The 12,823-nt window shown below is 38.3% G+C and overlaps 2 protein-coding genes across 5 annotated transcripts in view; one reads left to right on the forward strand and one right to left on the reverse strand.

Moving 5' to 3' along the window:
* Window positions 1-2,266, reverse strand: part of dachs (unconventional myosin-IXb-like dachs) — a 101,529-nt gene extending 99,263 nt beyond the window's left edge. For 2 of the 3 annotated variants that reach the window (XM_076538961.1, XM_076538965.1), the window contains exon 1: window positions 981-2,266. The gene's annotated coding sequence lies outside the window, so the exon portion shown is untranslated. The remainder of the gene's footprint in view (window positions 1-980) is intronic. The other variant, XM_012298785.2, reaches the window with a different exon arrangement.
* A 9,141-nt stretch (window positions 2,267-11,407) lies between these two features.
* Window positions 11,408-12,777, forward strand: Sbat (LSMD1 domain-containing protein Sbat). 2 transcript variants are annotated; one of them, XM_012298528.2, is made up of 3 exons: window positions 11,408-11,547; window positions 11,958-12,209; window positions 12,550-12,777. In XM_012298528.2, the coding sequence occupies exons 1-2, from the start codon at window positions 11,485-11,487 to the stop codon at window positions 12,198-12,200; spliced, it is 306 nt and encodes a 101-aa protein (XP_012153918.1). In that variant the 5' UTR covers window positions 11,408-11,484; the 3' UTR covers window positions 12,201-12,209; window positions 12,550-12,777. The 2 variants fall into 2 exon arrangements, with proteins under 2 accessions (XP_012153918.1, XP_003699182.1); XM_003699134.3 differs by having other exon boundaries at window positions 11,958-12,777.
* The last annotated feature ends 46 nt before the right edge of the window (window positions 12,778-12,823 follow it).

The raw sequence follows: 12,823 nt of genomic DNA on the forward strand, positions 1-12,823 counted from the left end.
TTCAAAAGAACACACTGTTTAAATAAATAGACTTTACTCAAGATCAGATAAGACTTTACTCAAGAAATAAATAAATAAATAAATTCAAGAAATAAAGAAATAAATATGATTTGTAAAAAAGATTAAAAGCTAGCAATAAATATCTATTTAGTTTTGTATGTTGCTCAAATTATTAGTTGAGCGAATTACCGGCTTTTACGCTCCCGTCAGTGTGTTAACACGATTTCCTTGGAGCGGAGGAAGTATAACACAAGCGAGAAACACGCGAATCTAAAGGGAAGCCAGGTTTAAAAGACCATCCCCAAGATACACACTCGAGCCAAGAAATGTTTGCAGACGAGCAAAGATACTCGTGCACGCGTGATCCGATAAGAAGGAACGCGGTAGGGACAGCAGAAAGAGGAACGAATTCACGGATGATGTGCACCGGTTCCAACCTCGATCAATGACCGTCTCCAGGCTCAAAGTCAACAATGATATGACGTTGATTGTGATATGCAAATGGAAGAACGGTCGAAAGGGATACTTGACCGCCTAATGAATATTTACTCGGATTCAGGGACACCTGAGTGTGTACATCGATACTACCCCGCGTCTTCGATTACACGTATAATTTTCGAATTAAAGCACCGATCGTTAAAACAGTTGTCTCATGCAAATCCAAGTCATCGCCTTCTTATCTGTGCTTCTTGCCGATCACAGACTTTTATTTCTATTCTATCCGCTTTTAGATCATTTCATTATCTAGCATGAGCTTATTAGAAATAATTGTGGCATCGTGGGTCGTTTCGAATGCCATATTAAAAGGCAGAGTTGTAATTCGAGTTTTATAAATAGAATACCTGTCGATCTGTATAATCAACCTACTGTGCTAAGTTTGCTACGTATAATTTTTACGAGAGAAAGCTCTGCAATAACTCGAAGGGCTAATTAAATCTTTCACGATACGCAATCATCATAATGCGATTCTAAACACTTACGTCAGTTTATCGACGATTAATCCAAACGCTATATCCGCTGTTGTTTTCGGTCCCACGCTGTAGTCTAACACAACAACACGGTCACAATGTTCGGCACACGTCTGGCATTGAAATCACCGACATCGCATAACGATGTTACGATCACAGTTCTCATGAAAACTCAACACCTGCATCACTTCAACCACTCCCGTTCATAAACGGCGAACGTTTAACAATCACAATTACGTCGAGGCGGGATAGCCGGATTAATCGGCGTTTTCCATTGTTTGCTGAAACAAAGCGCGGAACATCGGAACCGTTCTTCCTCGACCGACGTTCCCTCGGCTTTTTTCCCCGGTTCCGGACCGTTAATCCATCACGGTTCACAGAGGCCGCGAACAGCTAGGGCGCGAAGAAAAGCACGTGTGACAAATCGAAGATGGTGCCAACAACGAAAGAAGTTGCATCAATTTAACACGTGTTCCCACTAGCTCTGATTGCGCGTTGACAAATGCGAGCTGACCACGAAGAACCTCCCATGACGCGATCGAGATTGGGACATCTGTGACACTTCAATCGGAGCGGGAAAAAGTTGAGAACGAAATATCCGAAAGAACAGTTCTCTTCCCGAATTGTGCTTCGGCAAAGATGCGTGAGAATCGAAGGTCCGAAGAGGTATCGTTGACGAACCGTTCAGGAGGTTCACGAAGAGGTGTCCACGTGGTACTCGGCGTTCCTGGTCAAGGTGACCACGTGCAAACAAGACACCACTATCCTTCTCGAATTACAGCTTCGTTCCAGTTCTTGGTCCCCATTCCTCGTGGACATTTTAATTCCTCGTAAGATCGTATCTATCCTCCAATCAGGTCCCGAGATCTCGTACATTTCAATTTTGACGATTCGAAGAATCCTCCGGTGTCACCTGCACTGGCTCCTCTGCTTCCAAACGGACACGTCGATCGATCCTTATCGAACAGTTCCTCGGCATCGCGACGTTTCTCTCGCTTTCGATGATTGACACACGACCCGGTGAATTTGGACCCGGGAACACACAGAAACGGACCGCTCGAGTTCCGGAAGAGACGCGTGCACGTACCCGCCGCGTTACTTCATCGAGCTGGAAGAATAGCAAAGGAGGTGGAGTGGACGTGGTGTTCGCTGGCGAGTGGTGGTGAGACGATGCTGGTGGCAGTGGTGGCGGTGATGATGGTGGTGGTGGCGAAGAAGAAGAAGAAGAAGAAGAGGAAGGAACACAAGAGGAGGTGTGCTTGGCGCGATCTAGCCGAGAGTGGTACCAGCGGCCACTGAAGAAGAAGTGGCGTGTGCGGATCGCACGGTCGGGTAAAACGAAGACGGCAACCTCGAAATGGTAAAGGACGGGACAGAGAAGGCCGAAAGAGAAGTAGAAGGAGGGGAAAGGATGAGAAAGAGAGGGAGAGGGAGGATGGAATAAGATCCTCGTCCTTCTTCAAAGAGAAGGGAGGACGTGGTCCGTCAAATGGCCCTTGCGTACCAAAACCGTTGACCACCTAAAATCCTGCTTCCTCCTCTACTCTTCTTATTGTCGCTATCTCTGATACGGGATGCTCCAATAACCTTCCATTTTAACACTTATTATTAAACAAACTATTTCACAAAAGTACATACTAAATCTGATTTGAATTTGTCTTGTACAATAAATATCAGTTTACTGATATGAACATTTTCTTGTATAATAAATATTTTTACATGTTCTCTACACCTGACTGACCAATTATTATTGCTTCAGAAACTTGTCAGAAGCGTCTCATTTCTCATATAAAATATTTATTCAAGTACTATCGAGTACCTCGAGTACCTCTACCGCGTGAATAGTACAAATTTCCATCGCGCGCAGAGTTCGTGTTATTAAAGGGTAAGCACAGAAAAAGACAGGGAAGAAAATATCCTTAAGAGTACACGCACGTACCGTTCGGCAAACAAATGCATGGAATATGTACGCCGACGTGTAAAGGGGTTAAAGGAATGTACAAAAAGGTACGAAGAGGACAGTCTGCCAAATATTTTAGGTGAAATCCCGCAGTATTCGCGACAAAACGATACCGGGAACGATCGCGAGCCGCATTCTCGTATAATTGCCAAGTACGAAAGCATCCAGGACATCCGCGAGACGAAAGGTAGCGGGTTGAGTACAGAAATCACGTATAACGAACGAGATATTCCAAGATTTCCCACTTTTCGACGTCTCGGGAAGAAGCCAGTTGGTAAGCGGCGTGCTCTCGCTTAATTTGCAGACGTGCTTCGTCGTCGACGACCGACAACCGCGACGACTCCTCTGCTTTTCTGTCACGCTGAAACTGCACACCAAATACGTTCATTGACTCTCGGGAAAATTCTTTGGGAAAATGTTCTGTGTACATCTTATTAAATAGCTCCGTAAGCGGGCAATTTTTTCGTACTTCGACGGTATTTACGTGAGACCAACGTCGGAGCAATTTTTTCCACTTAACTTGTGAGCAATATCTTTCTATTTTATGAGTTACAAGATAAACAAACTTTAGGAAAGATCTGGATGTTTGGTCTATTTTATTAATATTTGAGATGTTCTGGACGATTACGTTCTTACCAACTTTTTGTGAGTAATTGTACTTTGAAGCTTAGGGATGTTGAAAACTCTTTAAGACTTCTAAAAAATTTTACATGAAGTCACTGAGTTATTTATGAGTTACTTATGTTTCTCTGATTTTACACGAATACTTATGGAAAACTATCATTAAAGACATTGAAAGAACAATTTTTTCCGAATTCCTCCGATGATATCTTTACATAAACGCAGCTGCACCTGAACTTTAAAATAAATTTAATAAAAACCCCTGTATTAATTCTAATATCTATCGAATAATTATATGAGGTTAGTAGGAGATGTTAAAATAAAGATCGTGTACCGTCTCGATAAAAAAATTTCAGGTTAGCCAAGTTTCAACATGAAATTTCAATACGCAGGTTTCGAGCAGCGGCTGGCAAACCGATCCTTGGAGCTATCCTGCCCATAAATTCTCGATAATCTAATAAACGTAGAACGTCCATCCAATTAACGACAAGCTGACCAAACTCTCCCATTTATAACGATACTTTTTTTCCCTCCATCGCTCGAACAAAGTCTCGGATCCATCCATTCTCCCTCTTCCTTCCTGTCCGTCTTTCGCGAGACTATATCTACATCGGCCGCGAGTGGTCGAGCAGAATTTCCAGCAGGTTCTTCGCAGTCAACGCGATCGTTCTTTTCACGTCGTGTAAAAGCAACGAACGCCACGTAACAGCGCCGTGGTACAGCGTAGAGAGACAGAACCCACGACAGGATATCACGTGTGTATCCCTCCTGTTCCGTGTCCTTTAAGTCCGTCGGATCCACGGATGTCCGCGACGCGCTTTTCACGATGCATTGCTACCGTTTCGAGTCGGGTCTTCGGCATCTTCCAGTTACGACTGCCCCTCAGCGAAGCCCTTGTATTATGGTAAACGAGACATCGGAGGTAGGCTGCCAGTCACTGATACTCCTTCCACTTTCTCCTCGTTCCCTCTTTCTCTTTGCGTTCCTCTTATCTCTCTTGTAACCCCTTCTTCCACTTAAAGGATGTCCTCGGCCCTTGCTTGAATAGCTGATCGCTACTTTCGAGAACTCGAATTAAATTTTAGGGATCTTTCGACTCGAAATCTCTTGGAACAGAAATTATTAGCCATTCATGATCGAAGAGATTGTAATAGTCATCTGTCATCTGTGTATCTTGAGACGTTCAAATTGGAGGGTTGATCAAGATACGAGTGGTATGTTCGATCATCGAAAAACAAAGTATTTTTAATGTATCGTTTGCATATTATACTTTTTATACTTTTCTTTAAAAGATTTTTGTGGTAAATTAAAATGTAAGTTGCCGGAAGTGTCGAGTGCATTGCACTTCAACACCGTTAATTCCATTAGCAATCAAAATAGTTTCTCTAAAAGTTCTATGAAACCTGGTTATTTTAAAACATTCAAATTGAATGAAAACGTCAAAATTTAATAGTAACATACGATTCGCATTTTACGAGAATACCATTCTAAGAGTCAAAGAATTTTTAAAGCACAAATATATTAAGATGGAAATAGATTTAAGAATTGGAAAATCTACCTTCAGGTTCTGAAGCTGAAAGACATGAATGGAATTTAAAATGCACCAGTAACATCCTCCTAGTAATTAAAGTAGTTCATGTAATAATAACGATGTTCGAAAGGTTTAAAATTTAGTCGATTTCCAGAACGATACTCTGAATCGATTTCGTATGCTCAAAGTAAATCGAGTCCATCGCTACCCTCGAGCCTCATACCTCAGTCTCTCCCCCTCTCTGTTTAATCTCGTTCCTTCGATCTCCTCTTCATTTATCCTTTTTGTCTTCCTTCCGTGTATTCTGTCTTTCCTTAACTCCTCTTCTTCTTCTTCTTCATCGACTTCGATAGCCATTGGAGGGGGCGGATCGTTGCATTCGCTCGCTTCCGTCGCGCGACTATGCATCACGAGCCCTCTCTAATGAAAGCCTTTTCTCCGACTGCCAATTAACCCCCACGCGACACCAGGCCAACCTAAGAAAACACCACGATGACGCGTGCACTTATTACACGTCCGATCGACACGACCAACCGATCGCTACTGTCGCGCGAATGACTTTAATTGTACATCGTGAATCTTCCTTCGTTGTACCCTGTCCCTTCGACTCACCGGTGCTTTTTTTTAAGGATTATTATGGAGACGCAACGAACACTGTTGCAACTTGAAAGTGATGTCATTAAAACGTGACTTCGTTCAACAGAGATCGCCATTTGAACAAGCGTGATAAACTTTTAAGTTTAGGAATTTAATTTCTAAATTTCCAAATCAAGAATTATTAACTTGCACCCCCGTTTAAAATGCTGAGTTGAATTTTCCAAATTGTGGTAAATATAAATTTGACAAATTGTATTAAATTTCTCTGACAGAACGTAAATGTTAATTTGAAGATACAAATTCAACTACTTTCGATTTTAATTATTGTAACCGACACCTTGATGATGTTTTTAACCAAGGTGCAGACAGAAGTAGGTTCATGCATTTATGATAAATAGAGGTCTTCAAACTATAAATAAATCATGTAATATGTGAGACTCAGTCTGCAAATTACATAATGTAGCTTACGTTCTTTAATATATCGTAGGTGCACAAGTGACCGCAAATTAATAATAAACATACTGTAAACGCGGGTGTAATGTGTTTAGAAAAATTACAATTTGTGATTCAGCTCTCTAAAAAAAATATTGAGTAACACGGACGTGTACTGACATTGGCCCGAGGCAATCGCCTTAACAGGTACGGGATACTATAATAGCGTCATCTTCATCTGATAAACTGGCAGAAAAAAGAAAATAAGCCAAATGCTAAAAATATACGGCCAGAAATTCATCTTCCATGAGACGTCCAGTACTCTGGACACTAATCCGACGATAAATGCGCTCGGTCACGGGTTAAGGAAACCCGTGGATCGCGATTGACAAGTCAAACGAGTTTCACGCGATTCTTCGATACGATCGATCATCGTGGACAAGTGTTATCGGTGGATCAATGATGGAAAAATTCACGAAACCTTCTTCCACGATATCCGACTCGTATCCTCACTTTGGTGTTCTCTTCTGAGCTCATTAGGTCAAAGGACGTGTTGATCATTTATTAATCATTTTCAAATTTGGGGTAAGTTTACATGAAATGTATCGAAGTGGTCAAAGTCATTTAATGAGTTAAGTTACTCCTGAAATTCTTGTTAGGTCAAATGACACGTTGGGAATTTATTAATCATTTTCAAATTTGAGGTAATTTTATATGAAATGTATCGAAGTGGTCAAAGTCATTCAACAAGTTAAGTTACTCCTGAACTTCTTGTTAGATCAAATGACACGTTGGAAATTTATTAATCATTTTCAAATTTGGGATAATTTTATATGAAATGTATCGAAGTGGTCAAAGTCATTCAACAAGTTAAGTTACTTCTGAACTCCTTGTTAGGTCAAATGACATGTTGAGAATTTATTAATTATTTTCAAATTTGAGGTAATTTTACATGAAATGTACCAAAGTGGTCAAAGTCATTCAACAAGTTAAGTTACTCCTGAACTCCTTGTTAGGTCAAATGACATGTTGAGAATTTATTAATCATTTTCAAATTTGAGGTAATTTTATATGAAATGTATCAAAGTGGTCAAAGTCATTCAAGTTATTTTAAGTTACAATATGTCGACGAATTAGAAATAAAGTCCTAATGTGGAGATATGAAAATTAAATTTTTTGAGGAGTTGAGTATAAATATTAGAAAACGAATAATTGTACGGTAATTGAGATCGGAAATTTTGAAAGCGACAAAACGCTACCCTAAGCATCAAAAGCACAACAAGCGAAACCGCTAAAAGCCACGAAGAATGCCTCTCGTATTCGGTAAATCTCTATTCGTAGCGTATCAAAGGAATCACCGGCATACAAATGTTTCCTATTGTATCGCTGAGCACGCATTTAAAGCCTCGAAGAATCGCGAGGATCGCGTTGAGCTAGCGCAGAAAAGGATCAGGATCGCGTACAAAACATCTCAAAGGGATCGAGACGGAAGAGAGAAAGGAAACTTTTTAACGTAACGGAAGCTGTTTATTTGCGAGCGACGTAAAAATGATAAACGTCGAAGAAGAAACAAATAATTTGAACCTTTCCAGGAAAATATAGAACATTATCCCACGGCAATAACGTGGAAACAATGGCTGTCTCCTGGTGTCGATTCATCCTCGACCACGAATTAGAATTAATCTCGAATTAATTTCGCTAACGCTATTCCGTTCTTGAATACCATTAATTCGCGAGGAGGACGAAGCGAGGAAGAGAGGGTGGAATAATCATGGTCGCTTTTATCAGACATCTATTGTTGCCTAAATACACCGGGGTTATTTTGAAACCGCGTTTGCGAGCACTGTAACGCGTATTTCCCTCATTATGCCTTGGTTTGGCCTGTCTTTCATGCACTTCCGAATGATAATTCAATTATGCTCGGTTACGAGCCGGTTGAACAGCTCATCGTAACACATGAATATCGTCGAACACGGTAACACGACCACACGTGCTATACTTACCCTAATGGATAACGAATGCGTGTCTCGTAAAAGTTTCGCCCCGAGCACCGTTCAAGTCGATCAGATTTATGTAACGGGTGTCCCACACGTTCGCAACCAATTTTCATACCTTACTTGTAAACGATACACATCATTTTCAGTTTACAAGTTATTTCAAATAATTCTTTTCTCAACTCATCGATATATTAAACAATGTTAACAAAATAGGCAGATTTCTCAAATAACAATTCATTGCAATTACACAGGGAATTTTTAATGATACTCGTTTTCATAGTTCGCAATATGTTCCATACTGAGAACAGTTTAATATTCAAGTGACTCTGTATTTTATTAATGAAAGTTTAATTACACTTGACGATGCTAATTAATAACGACTGTCCTTCCTCCTCGATAAATCGAACTAATTTTCAGTTTAATTTTCGCGAGAAAGACCAACCGCTACCGAAGTTAATTCCCTGAAAATAACCCGCGCTATGTTCAATTAAGTGTTTGCGCAAACGTGCATATAAAACAACCGCGGTTTTCATCAGATAAAGTTCGTTCAAAGAACGCGCGAATATTTCGCGACCGTAATGAAAAATTACACTGCGCCATTATTTCGCGCCTTCGGTTTGGGCGGAAATGAGCCGAATAACTTTTGCCGAGAACAAGTGTAAGAAAAATTTAACGGGTTTTAAGAAAATGTGGAAAGAACCCGAGACAATTGCAGGCGGAACTTGGTGCAAAAATAACCTGACACTGACTTGGAGATTCGGTCAGAATTAATTACTTTTCTTATCTGTAATTTAACTGTACTGATAATATGTGAGTTATAACGGTGATAATACTTTATTTAACAAAATTTGATGTTTATCTGTTTTACGTACGAGACAGAATGTCACGAGCATACAGGTTCTCACCGACGACAAAACAGATTCCTAACAGTATATCGTATACCCACTGTTGGTGGGTCCTTCTCACAGATGTTTGAATCGAGATTACGACATTCTTGCTTTTTTCCCGTCCCCGGGCGAAGATTAAAATCTGGACCGGCAAGAGCAGTTGGACCACCGCCATTTCTTCTTTTGTTTTTTCTTTACCCTGTAACCTTACACCGCGGGTCATTTCCATCCGACAAACGAGCGGACCGAAACTCGCGAAAGGGACGATACCGAAACACTGATGGCGACCCTCAATTTACCTATTCAAAAATTATCATCGGACAACTGAAATTTTCTTCCACTTTCTAATAGTACATTACATATCCATGCTTTTCAATCTTATCACATATTAAATGGTTAATTTTTTGAGCGAAATTTCAAAAAACCTTCGTGCTCCGAAATGGACCTTTTGCAAAAGAAGATATCTAGTGAGAAAGTTTTTGGCGACTCAAAGAAAAATTTTTTGTCATTTTCATATCATTCCATATATCATCAACGAGATACAGTATAGCCTGCAAATTATTCTGAACACATAATCCGCATTTCCGGACCCATGCAATATATTGCCATCAATAAAATCGATATCAATTGCATTTTTACGAAAATGGAGCTAGTGGCGCCATCTCTCCGGCGAACCGGGTGAACTACACACTTTTGAAACTGTAGTTTAGTTAGTTTCGCATTCTGCCGCTAGGCGGCGACACACGAGAAATCTTGGGCTAACTAGAATTTGCCTAGGAATGGTTACAAATTTATAACAGTTTGCTAAAGTCAAAACAATTTGAAATTCTTGCATTACAATATAATTCAATTAATATTAAATTCAGTTAAGCTTATAAAATTAGTTATTTTATCTGAATTATACCGAAAACAATACAAGTGGCGCCACTTATCAGGCGCCATTGCACAGTAGATAGTGCGAGATACTGAAAAAACGTATGTCCGAACACGTGTTAAGGGGTCAAATAAAAATTGATTTTCTGGGCTTAATAGGCAAAAAAATGAATAATTTATTGAACAAAAATTGCTTCAAAATGTCTAGAGAAGCATACTGCGTCGTCAAAGTTGCAAACTATTACTTTTTATATTTTTTCTTAACGCGTGTTCAGACATACGTTTTTTCAGTTTAGTTCGCAGTTCCGCCGCTAGATGGCGCCACAAATTTTCTCCATAAAATGACATTTTTTTTATTTTCTTTCCTAAAGCTTTCAGGAAACTTTTATTGGTTTATTTTGCTTCTAATGCGATCACAGAACACTTTCTGAGCCTCAGAAGTACTCAAAGTCCGCTAATTTTCGAGAAAATCCCATTTTTATATTTTTGTAGTTCCAACTTTCACCGCTAGATGGACGCCAATTTTTTAGTCCATGTTTTGGACTATTTTTCTATTTTCTTTTCTAGCGTTCTGAGGAGGTTCATGTAGCATTACATAGGTTCTAGACAGGTCACAGAACAATTTCTGACCCTCAGAAATACGTAAAATTGCCTAATTTCGGAGAAAATCGATATTTTAGTTTTTCGTAGTTCCGCCGCTCGCGGCTAGATGGCGCCACCTGTGCCGTTTTGGACCGAATTCGATAAAAATTGATTTTCTGGCTTTATTAAGCATCAAAACGCATCAAACCCTAATAGAAACTTGTTTCTAAATGCCTCAGGGACCACACTGCGTCGTCAAAGTGCCGAAATTTTGCACTTTGCATGCGCAGTAGAATTGACATGGGCGGCTTATGTACGTATCGCAATGCTGCCACAAAATGATTAATTACTCATTATCCGAACATTATTTATGAACTTTTATGATCGAACCATGTAAATAATGCATTGCTGACCATTCTTTGATCATAAAAGTTCATAGACTGTGCTCAGAAAGTGAGTAATTAACGATTTTGCATACTCATTATCGTGTATATTCCTCCTGTGCGCCGCCCGTGTATGCTACGGAGGAATAATTACCGAAAATCCATATCCCCGTAGACTTTAATGTAAAATTGAATTTGCTCGCGCTTATGTACTTGAGTTTTCAACTTTTTTGTCCACGTTTTTCTCTTGCACCACTCAACCAATTCAACCGGATGACACGGTTGACTATTTTTGCTTTAGCGTGAAATTTACTCGCTCGCTCAACATTGTTAGGTTAGGCGCGCAGCGCCTCAATCAAACAGACCTAGTACTTACATAAATTTTGTTTGATCTTATGTGACAGTACCATCAGAGCCAACGTGCGCAAGACAAACGAAAATTCTGCCATTCGACGCAGACTGTATTATTTCTTGTGAAAATACATAAAGATAATTTATCTTTTAAAAAACACGATTTGTAATGTGCCTCAATAGAATTTGTGGAAACATAAATTAAAAGAAATTTCATTTCGTTTGATGCCAAATTTTGTAGAGTGTATTAATCGTTAGACCAAGTTAATATATTTTTGTTCAAAATTTTCAATAAAATAGACATGAAAGAAGGACACAATGTATCGAACGTAACAAACGACGATTATATTCATGGAAATGGAGAGGTAATTTTTTAATTACATATTTGATAGGATTATAATTACAATGATTGTATTAATATCTTAGTGGTCGGTGACATATTTTGTTTGAGAGGTTAATTGCGCAAATGTCAAACATATTTCATTTCTAAACTGGGTGTTTGTGTATTAAATATATAATGATATTTCATAAATTTCTGTTTTATTAATTAACTTTCTTAATATATCGTTTTCAATGAAAAATCGAAGTAAAATATGTTATTGCGAATTGTAGTTAATAGGTTAATATTCACGAGGTGTTAATATAAACGAGTTTCTAAACAATTTGTAATTTTATCAGGGATCCATCGAAAATTTGTTGATTATATACTTTTTCTTATTGTAATATATATATTGTGAACAAAAGTAGCATGAACTTATAGATACAATTATAATAGGTTGTTAATACAGAGGAATCTCCTGCGAAGCAAAAATTACGTGGATGGCTGAATCGAAATTTACGAATTAAAATGACAGATGGTCGAGTTTTAATGGGCGCATTTTTGTGTACGGATCGTGATGCAAATGTGATTTTAGGAACATGTTCAGAATTTTTATCGGAAGATCATACAGAAGCAAGAAATCTTGGTTTAGTGATGATACCTGGTAGACACATTGTAACAATACATCTTGATGCTTGAGCAACTGTGGTATTTTAAATTAATTAATATAAAATTTACTGCCTTTTGTTCTCTTAAATGATACAATTACTTTGTCTTCCATTTTTCTTTTAATTCAGTCAGGAAAGAGAAAAATAAATATTATATATCTCAGTATGCTAATTCATAGCATATATCAACATATAAATATTCATTTAAATAAGCACATATTGTTATTGTTATTATTATCATTAGAATTACACAAGTAATTTATTGTTGATTGTAACATGCAATAAGAAATAAATCGTTTATATTGACTTTAATGATATATTGAAATAAAGAAATAATTATAAATTCACTTTATTTTCCGTTATGTTGCATTTGGTTGCAGGAAGACTGTGTACTGATGTCTGGGTTTTCCTTATAATTATATTTGGTTCATAATATGTAAACTGAAAGTAATATTAATTTTTCTCATTTTTTACTTCGTAAGTACTTTACACACCTTTTTATTCATCCAACATAATAAATAACATAATTAAAGTTTTAAATTACAATTATGCTCATTGGAATGATTTAAATTAACTGTATCAAATTCAATAAAAGTAAATTATTTGCACACCAGTTGCAACTTAATTTATGCAAATGACATTTGGAGTAATAAA

This window comes from Megachile rotundata, chromosome 2 (assembly GCF_050947335.1).
Source record: "Megachile rotundata isolate GNS110a chromosome 2, iyMegRotu1, whole genome shotgun sequence".
NCBI classification, from domain to species: domain Eukaryota; kingdom Metazoa; phylum Arthropoda; class Insecta; order Hymenoptera; family Megachilidae; genus Megachile; species Megachile rotundata.

Excerpts from the sequence above, each read along its gene's own strand:
- Sbat (XM_003699134.3), top strand. The coding sequence starts at position 11,485 with ATGAAAGAAGGACACAATGTATCGAACGTAACAAACGACGATTATATT. Across the intron at positions 11,548-11,957 it reads ATATTCATGGAAATGGAGAG|GTTGTTAATACAGAGGAATC; the intron begins GTAATTTTTTAA and ends CAATTATAATAG.